Source organism: Tetrao urogallus (genome assembly GCF_951394365.1).
Source record: "Tetrao urogallus genome assembly, chromosome: 1".
NCBI lineage: Eukaryota > Metazoa > Chordata > Aves > Galliformes > Phasianidae > Tetrao > Tetrao urogallus.
In genome coordinates, this window is record NC_136813.1 from 191,252,351 (window position 1) to 191,266,152 (window position 13,802).

A 13,802-nucleotide genomic window follows, 5' to 3' on the forward strand; every position below is an offset into this window, starting at 1 on the left:
TTCCTTCCAGGTAGTTGTAGAGAGCAATAATGTCTCTCAGTATAGAATGAACTGCTTGCAGGAGCAAGGAAAACCACAATTTATTAAGAAAAAAAAACAACAACAATAGCAAATGAAGGTAAATTCCACCTCCACTCTCAGGTCATTCCTGATCCCATATCACAGATCAGCAATCCCCAAGGTGTGCACGCATATAGTTGTGAGGCTGGCCCATTCACTCATTTGATTCACGGCACAGCTTTATACACAAACCAAATCAAAACAACCAAAAAATAGTAATTGTTTTCTTTATTTCAACTGTCATCCCTTTGGAAGCACAAATCCAAGACTTGGAGGGGATATCAGAAATCCTTACCTAAACTGGACATAAGGTTTCCACGCACACACAACCTGAAAAGATGATATTCTCCCAAATAGGGACCATATCTGCTCCCTTGAAGGGCTCATACATCTGGATTTGTGAATGAGAATCACAGAAGCTGTTTTTCTCTTTGCAAGCACGTGTTTAAGATGGACTGCACAGACATTAGGTGTGTTTTCCCAAAGGTGTGAGCTCAACCTTGGAAAAGTGCTGAGTAAAGGAGTAAGTAATTAGTGATGGATAGCATGTTCACCAAGTCCATTAGCTGGAAAGAAAAGCAAATCTACAGCATGCTCAGCTGGAAAGAAAAGCAAACCTATAACATGCTTTGCATTCCTTCCCTGCATTTTCTTGCCTCATGACAGCTTCCTTACAACCCCCGCCTGCGAGGCAGCTCTCCCCCAGCACAGTGCAGCTTCATGTCCCACCAGGGATTGGCATTTCCAATCAATTAGATACGTCACCGGTGAATTTCTCTGCTAATTACTGGGGTTTATTATGTCTAAAGCCAGGTTAAATGCAGAATTCTCGAGGTCACGCGAGGTCACCCAGACAATCAGTTCCACATTTTCCATAGCAAAAGAGCCCCCCATAATCAGTCACTGCCAAGTGGTTTATAATGACCAACCTGCCAGTTAATGGCCTGAGGTGAAAGTCTTGGGAGTATAGATTATGCTCTTAGAGAGAGAGAAAAGGAAAATGTGAAACAGCAAAGAACACGGCCACCTTGAAGGGGACAGAACAGATTCATGAAGCCCATGTCGGTGTGCTGGGGGAGAAGGAGATGGCTTCCTTCACACATAGGCAGCTCATAGAGGGCAAGAAGAGTCTTCCATTGCACTGATCCATTCTCCAAATGTCCTTGGGTCTCAAGGGTGTCATGTGAAGCTATAATGAAAACTAAGGTAGTCATGGGTAAAAATCAACGGGATTGTAAGCCTGGAGAATGTGGTAGGGCTGTTAGTGAAAAATATACCTCATAGTTCCCTTCAGAAGGCAAAGAAAAACATCCATCTGTTCTGGAGACGACAGAGTTTTCAAATCTCTCCAGGCTCATTTCTACACTGCATCCTGTGGTTGAAAGATGTCCTGACCCTTACCAGCATTTTGTTCTGAGCCGGTTGTAGTGGACCATGAAACTTTCAGCCCAACTAAAACACATAAAGAGGCTCAAAGTGCATTGTGTTTGCAGAAGCAGCTGCCTGAAGACTCCTTCCTAAATGTCAACACTGTTTTAAGAAACAATTATAGGGAATGCAAAAATAGCAATCAGGGTGTTATGTACATCTTCTCCATCCAAAGGCTGGCAGATGCATTAAGTTCATGAAGAAGACAAAAGAGGATCACTCTAATTGCTGGATCCACAACCTCTAACTAAAACACAATGCTACACAGGCTTCAAATTGAAGTTTCTTCCCTATACGGTCTGGAAGAGGCTAACACTTCTTGGCAGTGAAAGAAAGCTGAACCATAAAGGCTCAGGTCACACTGTGACACTTGGTTTCAACAGTGTTCCCTGTTTTATCACATTTATTTGAAGAGAAAAAAAGGATACCTTGTCCTGATGGAGGTTGAGTTGGTGCAAATGTCTGCCTACATCCCTTTTGCCACGTTTGCTTTCTGGGACAACAACTATCAATAAATGAACTTCAAAAGTGCATTGGAAGGTTTCTTCCAGAGAAGGATTCCCAAATCACAGAATCATAGAATCATGAAGGATGAAAAAGTCTTCTAGGATCATCTAGTCCAACCATCAACCTGTCACCACCAAGCCCACTGAACCATATCACTCAGTACCACCGATTACATCACTGGAACAGAGAGCTTGTAAGAACACAATCTTTAATACACAAGAAATACAGCATGCTTTACAAGCTCATAGATGCACCACAAAGGCAGGCATGGATTCAAGCTCCCAGAGGAGTGTAAGAGTAATTTTGTACATTGGAGTTCAGGACTAGAGGAAAAGAAGAATCCCTTCATCCAATAAAGGAAAGGAATCAGAATGGCATGAACAGTGCTGGAATTGAGATGAGCTAGCAAGACTAACTGTTTAAGGACCACTATCTCAAGAAGTTCCAAATTCAACCTATTCAACAGGACATGGGGAACCATGTTATCCTGTCCCCATACAACACCCACTGAATGAGCAAACATTCAGTACCCTTGGTATTGATTTTATTGCCTCAAAGAAAACAACCCCAGGATTGCCAAGTTGCCATCACGGAGAAATATTGCTGGTAGGTGGATGGTTGGACTGGATGGTCTTTTACAACCTTGATGATTCTCTGATTCTGTGTTTATTGTATCAACATAGCCTCAGGTGTGCATCCAAGAGGGATATCTAGGGAATATCATTACAGCAATAGGAGACTTCCTGGCCTGTGCTGTCCATCTACACAAATGTGCTTCCATGGCACAGTATACCAAGCCTATGCTACAAACAAAAATACAGATGCATTCTATTCCTGCTCACTGCAAGGAAGTTGGACTAGATGACCCATAAGGGTCCCTTCCAACTCAAACAATTCTATGATTCTGTGCATCAGAATCAACGACCAGTTTGGTTCACTGCCTCAGAATACCTTCAAAAAGGAAAAACACAAAGCCAAAAAATCCCACAATCTACAAACAGAGAAAAACCACAAAGTAAAACAAAACCAAATTAGCATTCAAGAATTCCCATTGCTTCCTCATCTTGTTAGGAGATACTACAAGAAAATTTTTTCAGGGTGGTTGAGTATACTATTATCCAAACACCAACAGCAAAACACAGCATGACACCAAAGTTCCTTTTTAACAGAAGTGAACATAAAAGCCAGCTTGCCATTCAAGGGCAGGTTCTGACGTGGTTTTATTTTCCTCATCCTACAACACCCGCCTATGTTGATAATGGCTGTATCACACAGCATAAAATGATGAGAGATATTTAGCAGGGAAATAAAGCAAGAAAGGCACAAAGTAAAATGGGCAGAAGGGGGGAAAAAAACCAAACTGTGGGACAGTTAAAAAATGATGCTGACAAAAAAAAAAAACCCGGCTATTAATCCGCACTAGAAAGGAGCACTCTTAGCAGCTCAGGAACATTTAACACAAAATAATACTAGAAAACAAAAGCTCTGTACAGACATGGTGTAACGAAATGCTTTGAGAATAGTAAATACTTCCTTTAAAGAAAAATATATGAGCCTGCAATGGAAACAACTTTTGAAACATATTTAAAATGCAATGATTAAGAGAAGAGCCCCTGACAGCCACAGGGCACCAAACCAGGAAAGCACTCAAGCATGTGTGAGATTGAAAAGATTAAGCCCAAGAGGTATAGAAGTGACTGCATTGAAGGTTTCCTGAGCCAGGGTCACTGCCTTACCCAAATCCTCCCTCCTTGGGAGCACTGGTGCCCAGCAGAATACCAAAGCAGAGGGTGATTAAACACTGGTGCTTTCAAGTGACCTGCAAATGTAAGGTCTGAGTGAGGCAGCTCAGAGGAGGAGACCTGGCTGTCACAGAGATTGGAGGAGACAGATGTTTAATGGAGTCCAGGATTACAGATCTGGCACGCTTCACATGTAATCATCAGCTTCTTAGGTTTCCTCTTTCTTCTCCCCTTCTGAGTCTGTTACAGGGTCAGGGGCTGGGGGAGTAGGGAACGGAGATTTTCAGATTTCTACCTAAATTCCTTGAGCTGCCCTTAATACTCTGACCTATTCCAAGCTGAAACCACAACCAGAGCACCAAGAAATGGGAGTGGATGTATAATCATTATATATATATCATATATATATTATATATATATGAGTATATATATATATATATATATACTCATATATATATATGAGTGTTGCACTGAACTCCACGGATCTGCACTGTTTTCCCCAAGCAGAGCTCAGCAGGCTGTGTTTGACTCGCAGAAGCCACACCACAGAGGAATAACACCACGATCAATAGGGCCAGCTGATCCGTGCACAGTGTGCCAGGCTGTCCTGAGCCCCAGGGGAGACATCGGCACAACTTCCCACTCGTCATCCACATGTGAGGATCAATAGTCCCTGCCACTTCTCTCCCAGGGAGTAACTCCACAAATGTTTTCTGTACTTACGTGCACTGCTCACTTTTTCCTTCAGCCTTCCTAGGATTTTGCTATTTTTTGTGCAAAGGAGAAGAGCTACTATTTGTGAAATCAGAGCCGTGAATGGGACCCTATAAATTCAGCAGGACAAGGGTTCCCATTTAAAAGCGCAGGGGAAAGGAGGAGGAAGACATGGTTGCTGGTTCGACCCATCTCATTCCTCACACCACAGTCCCAGGCAACCCCCTCTAATTGTGTTCACCGCAGAGATATGACACAGTCACAGAATGAGGGAAGGACTTAGGTTGGAAGGGTCCTTAAAAATCAAGCTCCAACTCCCCTGACATGAGCTGGTTGCCCCCCACTACATCAGGCTGCCCAGGGCCCCATCCAGGCTGGCCTTGAAACCCTCCAAGGATAGGGCATCCACAACTTCTCTGGACAACCTGTAAAGAGTCCCAAAGGTTAAACAATCCATTCCCTATAGGAACACTGTGCCTTCAACTGTCCCCAAGCATCCTCCAGCTCCTACACTGGAGCAATACATGGATGAAGCAGCTTGGTACAGAGAGGGCTTTAGCAAGCTGAGAGAAGAATGTTGACATTAGATATTGCTGTTCAATTTCAAGCCAAATGCAATTCCACAGATGGTGATGTGAAAGTCATAATTCTTCTCACAAAGGGAAGGCACATAGATGTGAGAATAACTAAATAGTTTAGGTACCGCCTGGGAACAGGCTGCCCAGGGAGGTGGTGGAGTCAACAGCTGTGGAAGGGTTCAAGAAAGAAGTCATCTCTAGGACACAGCAGGTCAGAAGGAAACAGGATTCTGGTATGGATAAGCAAGTCCAAGAATGAAGCCAAGGGATATCAGTCTGCACTCTGTTACATTCTTCTCTTTGGTGAAAGGTTGCCAAACTCTGCCAAACTCTTCCACAGGGAAGAGATCAAGAGAGCTATCAAGTCACCTGCAGGATGGCTACAAAGATTCTCCCAATGAGCATTTCCCCCTCTAACACTTCCAGCAGAGCTCAGACTACAGACCTGATAAAGGTGTGAGGGGAGATGAATCTCCTTCAGAATCCAAGGGCCAGATTCTGCCCTGCCCTGTACTCTTTCCTTGGGAGGATCTACCTGCTGCACTGCACACAGGTTTGGGGTCCCCAGCACAAGAAAGATGTGGAGTTGTTGGAGTGGGTCCAAAAGAGCCACAGAGATGCCCACAGGGCTGGAGCACCTCTCCTATGATGAAAGACTGAGCCAGTTTAAGCATTGCTGCCTTCCAATACTTAAAGGGATCTTACAAGCAGGGACTTTTTACATGTCCTGATCTTGGAACTATCTATGGTACCTTCAGGACACATGGATCCATAGTGGCTTGTCCGCCGTGATACAGTGTAGGATATGAGTCCAGATCTCTCAAATCCTGAACTGTTTCTGAGCTGTAAAGCTCTTCTCCTTAGAATAGTACTTGTTTCATGGCAAAGTGAGGTACTGAACACAGCATCAGCACTTACAAAAGTGTTTCCAAGGCATAAAAAGAGCTTATTTCAGGTGCAAAAAACCCAAGGCTGAAGGACAATGAGAGGTGAAGCTCCAGATGCTCACATATCTCATGGTATGAAGATGTACATTGGTGGAATTTCTTCTTTTGCTACAGAGGACTCACCTGGGACATCTCCAAGACCTTGAATTGGTTCCTCATTGGTTCACCCCAGTCTTCTGCTATTTGTGACCCCACTGCAGCACACAACTACCCCTGCATGTGATTAAGATACTAAGAGTGTCCCTGCTCCCTTAAGGCTGCCAAAGCTTTGTCCTAGGATATCCACGTGCAAGCAGCAAATGAGTTAAAATCAAGCTAAACTATGACTTTTTTCCTTGCCATAATATGCATTATGCTGATAAAGTATTATTTCAAGAGAGTCAGCAGCACAATGTGCTGCAGTTTTGCTAGTGGGCCAAATCGCTTTTATCATTCTTGGCTGGGAAGCACAGGCACTCAGTGTCTTTTCCATCCTTAGCTGAGCATCAATGCAGGGTTTTCCATCCATGCAGTCATTTCTCAGAGGGCATCTCAACTTAGTTAACAGGCCCTTAATTAGGTGAAAGCAAATGCAAGAGAGAGCCGAGTTCAGCCTCTGATATTGCTGAGGGTGATAAGTGGTATTTTAAGGGCAGGAAAGGACAGTCAAGAAGAACAAAAGTTGCCCTGGCTGCCAACTGGGATTATACTCTGTGCTTATTAGAGGTTGATCGAACTCTAGGAACTTTTCTTCTTCATATGCTTTGTTCAGGACTGCCCAAAAGCAGGGTGGCTGAGCAATGAGTTAGGAAATCCTTCATAAAGAGTGCCAAACAAAACACAACTTCACAAAGAAAAATTATATTTCAGCACTTTACCCAGGCTCTTAGAAGCTCTAATGACTCTGGTCTTACCGAGCATTTCAGCCTCAGAGCATCAAATTACTCCAGAAAAGAGACTATGCTGCCGTATCCTTCCCTCCTAGCTTTTATAGGTTGAACAGTGAAGTCCTGCAAAAGACCTGAACATCTCCAAAGAGTCCCTGGAGGTGTTCAAGACCAGGCTTAGGGCCCTGAGCAACCTGGTCTAGTATCAGATCTGTCTGTGGCCTGGGAGTTGGAACTTGATGATCCTTGGGGTCCCTTCCCACCCAAGCCATTCTATGATTCACTGTCAACGTGTCAGTGTGTACAGTTGTGTGTTCCACACAACACACTCTAACGCCTTCTACAAGATGACAGACATTTTCCCAACAGCCATCAGGTCAGCAGAGTGAAATGATAGACATCTGCAGTAGCAATGTCACCATTTATAACAGCTAATGGGTGTTTCTGCTGCTTTTAAATCCCAGGTCAAAAAGTCACACTTATTGGACAATCTCAGCTTTCTCTTTTCAAGCATAATCATTTCAGTCTCGTCTGGTCTTGGACCAATGATGAAAAACATAGTCTGCACGCAACCTGGTGGCTCACAAACAAGCAAATGTAAATTTACAGGAAAGAACACTTGAGTTATTTTTAAAACTTGTGATCTTGAGCCAGTGTTTCTGGGGACAGGCTCAGGCTGACAATCCCCAGGAAACAGCCACTCCAAACCGAGGGCTTAATGCTAATTGAAATCTTGCGCAAAGACCACATTTGAAGAAATTATGTTGTAATTAGGTAAAGTTATTAGTGATTGCTTTAACTAATTGATACGATAACACAATCGGCAGACAAGATTTTAATCAGTGGTCATGAAATCAGAAGTAAACTAACCAGTCACTACCTCCTCCTTTGCAGCTAATTTGCACACAGTAATTCTGCTGCAGATAATGACTCAGCGTCAAAAAGAAAGAAGACTAAATCTCAGGAGATAAATAGGTAAAAGCCTCCCCCATTTTAATGAGAAACAGACACAGAAGGGCCAAAAAGATCCTGTCAACATGATTTGTAATACCATTACTTAATTTTTACCAAATGCTTTTTCTGCTATGCTTTAGCTGAAGCACATATTTATTTGATATTGCATTGGCAAAGTTTAAAAGAGCCCCCAAAAATACCTCTCTGCTTCTGCTACGCATGACCTGACCGATCTCACCTTTGATTTTTAGGGAATGATAGCACTGCACTGATGTGAGTTATTCTCAAATCGTGGATGCCTTTCTGCTAGTTTATACGAAAGAATCACAACATTCTGCTGGAGTGTGACTCTGAGTCACCTGCACAGCCAGGGACAGAAAACCTCTTTCCTTGAGTAAAACATGGGGTTACTCAAACTATTCACAGAACGGTGTCCTCCTTAACCATTAGTAAACCAGAAGTGGGAGGCAGCTCAAAGCCTTGAAATTTTAATAATACAAAGTTGAGGCCTCTTGTTGTTTACCTTTTTTTTTCCCCCATCCTTTCAGTTCCTTTTCTCTAGCTCTTCCCTTTGATCCCCTTATATCAAAGGGAAAAGCTAAGATTCTCATATCTTGGAGTTGCTTCCAGGTGTTGCATCACTTTTGCAAAACACTTCCAAGCACTGGGAGAGTCCCAGGAGTCTGACACGTTGAAATGGAGTTGTTTAGTGGGTTGATTGAGTGACCTTCCCACAACTAGTCCAAAGCCACAAGAGGAAAATGAGCACCCTGCACCTCATGATATCCAGAGCTGGGTTGAGCATATCAACACTCCAGCATCAAGGAGACATGGCCATTCAGCAGTGTGGGGACAGCTGGAACAGGAGAGAGCTAAGAAATGGAGCAACAGAAAAGCCTGCAAATGGGAAGACAGGGCTACAGAGAATGGGTAAGATTGGAGATAGAAGCAGAAAAAGTAGGAAAGTGATGAAAGAGGCACTTCAAACACTGCATAGAATGTCAGGGAATTTGTAGTATCAGGCTTCTTGTCTGAGAGGAGAAAGCTTTGGTGACCAATCTTTCCATCATTTGATCACTCTTCCTATAAAATATATTTTTATATGGATAGAATGGTGGTGAAAAGTTGCTGCATCCTGCTCCTGAGAGCTCAGCATTGCACAGAACTGCAAGGGAGGATCAAGGACCACAGGGCTAAGCAGGGCTCCCTGCTCCCTTGGACCCCAGGTACATAGAATTATAGAATGATTCAGGTTGGAAGGAATCTTAAAGATCACTGAACTCCAACCTTCATGGAAAGGGCTGGCTGCCCCCAACCAGATCAGGCTGCCCAGGTCCCCATCCAACCAGGCCTTGAGCATCTCCAGGGATGGAGTATCCTCAACCCCTCTGGGCAGCATATGCCAATGCCTCATCACGCTCTGTGTAAAATATTTATTCCTAACAACTAACCTAAATCTTCCCTCTTTTAGTTTAAAGCCATTCCCCCTTGTCCTGTCACCATTAAGCTTGTTGCAGCCAGGCAGATGCTGCTTTTACACATGCCTTGTGATATTTCTGAAACACAAGTCAGGTTTACAGCAGCAGTGCTTTGAAGGCATTTCAGATTAAAGGATGCCATGCTGAACTGGGTCCTAACACCTCATCATTGGCTTTGGGTATGGAAAGAGCAATGCGTGCTGGGACTGCCAAAGCTTTAATAGAACAGAGACAAGCTGGAAAAATTCAGTTTTATTATTGGAGCTTCCATTTCCATTGAGGATTGATGAGTAATGAAGTTGAGCTTTGCAAAACTGCTTTTAATGGAGTAGCTGAATACACAACAGAATTGCTCTTATCTCTGGGACACAGCAAGGGGTGAGCCCCGAAGACTGAGACTGAAGAAACCCCAGTCCATGTCTGCCTTCAAAAAGGTCAGGTCAAGCTGTTACTCTCCTGTCCCTCATCTCCACAGACATCAAAATGTAAAGAGATTGCTGTGGGCACTGAAAAACTTTGATAACTCAGGGCTTCATCCATGTGTGAAAAGGACTGTGTGACATGGTTTGTACAATGGACAAAATACATGCTCCCCAATGCCATAGCATTTTTCATCTTGCCTGCAGTGATGGCTAAACTCTGCACCTACCCTCAGCCATCCCTCCTCCACATACTGAGGCCAAATGGGTGTTAATCCAAGCACTTGAAGAGTGTTCATACAGAATCACAGAGGATGGGGCCTCAAGTGATCATCAAGTCCACCCCACTGCTAAAGTAGGTTCACTACAACAGGCAGGCATCCAGACTAGTGTTGAATATCTCTACAGAAGGAGACTCCATAGCCTTGCAGGGCAACCTGTTCCAGTGCTCTGTAACCCTTACCATAAAGAAGTTCTTCATGTTAATATGGAACTTCCTACAGTTTTAGGCCATTACTCCTTGTGCTATCACTACACACCACCAAGAAGAGCCTAGCCTCATCCATTTGCCTCTCACCTCCCTTCAGATGTTTATAAACATTTATCAGATATGTGTACCGTGGGCGCACAGATAGCATACCTTATTGCCATGATGGCAGCTCTACCACTTGCATTGCTTCCGATATCATAAACAAAATCAGAAATGGCTTGTGTAGGAGATAGGAATTGAGTAAACAGTGATGAGCAGCATGTATTTTCCCCATTGCCCTCTCCTAGAGAGAATCAAGAGAGTTCCTCTGTATGTTACTAGACCAACCAGCCCAAAGGAGACAAACATCTCAGCTTTGTAAATGTGAAAGGCTGTAGAGTGGTGGGATCTGAAGGGACCTGTCCCAAAATGGATGCTCTTGGCAAACTCTGAAATCAGTGCACTAGATTTTGGTGTATCATCATGGCTTCAAGGCTTTCACTGTGTGGGAAGCCTCACTCTACTTAAATAGAAGGACTCCCTTTCTAAAATGATGGTAAATAGATTGTGTATTTTCACAAGTTTCATAGAAGTTCATTAGCATCACTTGCCTCCAGCTTCCCACGCCATCCCAGCAGGTGACTGGGACTGTTTTACCTTGATACTGGAGAAGACCTATCCTATCCTTCCTTCCAAGCATTACGAAAAAGAGCAGATGAAAAAGAAGTTCCAGCTCTGTCACCACACCCTTTTTCCTGTGTTAACATCTCACAGCATCTCTAATGAAGATGTATGTATAGAGTTGCTCCACTCCCCAACCCATATTTGAGTTATTCATAGCTCAGAGGAAAGAGATGGAAACAAAAGAGACCTCACAGACACAGAAAACATCTAAAAGAAAGTGTTTCAAGCACACAAAATGGCAGTCTTGGAAACTATAACCCCCCAGACTATGCAGAGAAGAAAAACAATCAGCCTGCAGATTCTGAGCTCCTGGGCCACAGCAACCCCACTAACCACCTCCACTCAAAACCCACATGTATCTCTGTCTTATTGCCCTAGGAAAATTAGCTAAGGTAAAGACTAATCATTAGCCACAGTCTAGAAAACAGCCACCTGAAGAGGATATGAAGGTGTATAAAATCATAACAGGTGGAGATGGGATGATTATTCACTTTCCTTTTTAAGAGGCAGGAATTAGTGGGTGGAAAACCTGACATAGTGGTGGAAGAGTGAAGAAGATAACGTGGCCTGTTTCTGTCCTGGACACAGCTGACTGTTGACCACTGCAGCACAATGCCAACAGAGGGTCAAAGCACAGCACACAATATCTAAAGGGGAATCTGGTGTTAAGGAACTTCTGGCAGTTTGTGAAGGTAATAGGAAGCATATCATGTTTGTGGTTTATATCTGGTGCCATTTACATGGTGCAAGGTCAGGAGAGTTGTATTTACTCAGTGAACCGTAACGTATGGGTGAACACATTGCTCTTGAACTGGTGTCCTGCAGTAGGACTGGAGGTGCACAGTAGAGCACTTGCATTGCCCTGCCACATTCCCTCATTGCTCCCTTTTGTCTAGCCATCCTAAGACTGCTTTACAAACATGCACAAAACAAACAGTTGCAATACTTCAAGTCCTTGCATGTTCACAAGGCTAATTACAAGCAATCAATATTTTCATGCCAAACTACTTCTTCCCAACTGAAGGAGCAAACTTCCCTACGGTCAAGCACTCTGCCAAAATCAGACTTCCATGCTGAAGACCCAGACTGGATTTTCCACGAACTGGCCAGTAGCATTTTCAGTAATAATAATACTAACAACAAGAATCTCACTCAAAACCATGTCTTCACCAGGGCAGGCCTTGTCTCCCACTCTAGATCACTGTGTCTCAGGAAAGCTTCAACTACTCTAAATACTACATTTGGCTCCAAAAGATTCAGCTTTGCACTTACTCTGTTCATATCTGTGGCAGACGTAGCCATAGTTTGAATGGGGGTGGAGAGAATGTGGTACACAGTAGATGCAACAGCAGCTCCTTGTCATGTAGCCAGTAGGATGTGTAACTGCATAAGGCAATGCTGGGGGTGGTTCCTCCCCCTTAGGTCCGTGCCCCTGTCCTCTTAGTAACGTTCATCAGTGTATAAGTGCAATGGTTTCTAAGCACAGTCATTAGATATTTAACAGTGCACGAGTATCTTTTGCAATAACTGTTCACTGAGAATTTCATGTCCAATTCTGCCATCCATAGCACAATCAAGCTAAAAGCTTTCAGAACACCGGACGGACAAGGCTTCTTACCTGCTTCTCAGACATGATATAGAGGTGTTCATGATCCATTGAGAAGGCCATGTCCCTTAAGATGGGGCCAGTGTCCACCACCTGCACTATCTCATACTCCAGCGTGTTCTTGGTGGTGCCATCCACACGGATCTGCAGAGTGAAAAAAAAAGGTGGGAAGAGAACATGAGTTGTTTTCCTCCTTCCATTCAGCCTGCAATAATCGTTAGAAATTGTGTTCTTGTTCACATCTTTTGGATAACAACCCCCATCACCACAAAATAAACTTTTCCCTTGCGTCCTCACTTAAAGAAAGCACAAAACTGCTGTTGGTGGTCCCATCAACACATAAGATCCATAGAAGAACAATCCAGAGCTTGCTAATTTTCTCTGGCACTATCAGTGTATTACTGCTGTTGTATTACCATCGCTGTATCACTGTTGCTGCCTGGACAAATCTTACCAAAAATTATGATATAAAGGACAGAACTTGTGGTGATGATGAGTAAAAGAGGAAAAAACACACAAGAGTCTTCCAGACTGACTCACTCAAATGCTAGTCAGATACTATTATTGTTCTTATTACTAATATTCCATGGGGGAATATATTATTGCAGAACTTACAATGCAACACAGGCTATTTCTCTTGTTGATTACCTATATCTGATATTGAAATCTGTCCTGCACAATTATGACACCTTATGATTCCAGCTACAACTCATAACAGGGAGTCACTTAGGGACATCAATAACTGTGATTATGAGAACACTGTCCCAGTTTATCCCTGATAGTAAGACAGAACTATAGAAGAAAGAGCACAAAACTCAGTAAGTTTCTCTCTTTACAGTTCTAAAGTTCATCTGTAGAGACTGGACTGAAAAACAGTTGAAGAAGGCTTCTAATCTTTTCCATTAGCATAATCACAATTCAGGACAATCTAGCTATCCACAGAAGTATTGGGTCCATTATATGGTATATGGTATATGGTATATGGTATATGGTATATGGTATATGGTATATGGTATATGGTATATGGTATATGGTATATGGTATATGGTATATGGTATATTCTAAACTCAGTATTTCAGCAAAACTTATGACCACACAATTCAGAGATGCATCTACATTGCTCCCCTCACCGTGTTTACTCTCAGTTCCCCAAAATCTTGTATCCCAGAGCAATCCACATATTACAGTACCCCTCCCTAGCTTCCCAAGTTACAGCAGATCTGTTTCGTGCTCCAAACGATGATCTCTGTATCCTTCTGAGAAAAGCAGATCAAATGCTTCCAGATCCTGGTTTGTACTTGTGCAGAGAAAAACAAAAAAACACCCAAAAGGAAATAACATGCCACGGAA

At 43.2% G+C, this 13,802-nt stretch overlaps 1 protein-coding gene across 1 annotated transcript in view; it reads right to left on the minus strand.

Annotated features, from left to right (window-relative positions):
- PLXNA4 (plexin A4) overlaps positions 1 to 13,802 on the minus strand; it is a gene marked incomplete at both ends in the record, with an annotated part of 402,235 nt that overhangs the window by 199,065 nt on the left and 189,368 nt on the right. Inside the window, one exon of the mRNA XM_079549350.1 lies at positions 12,465 to 12,596. Coding sequence (XP_079405476.1) covers positions 12,465 to 12,596 — 132 coding nt within the window. The remainder of the gene's footprint in view (positions 1 to 12,464; positions 12,597 to 13,802) is intronic.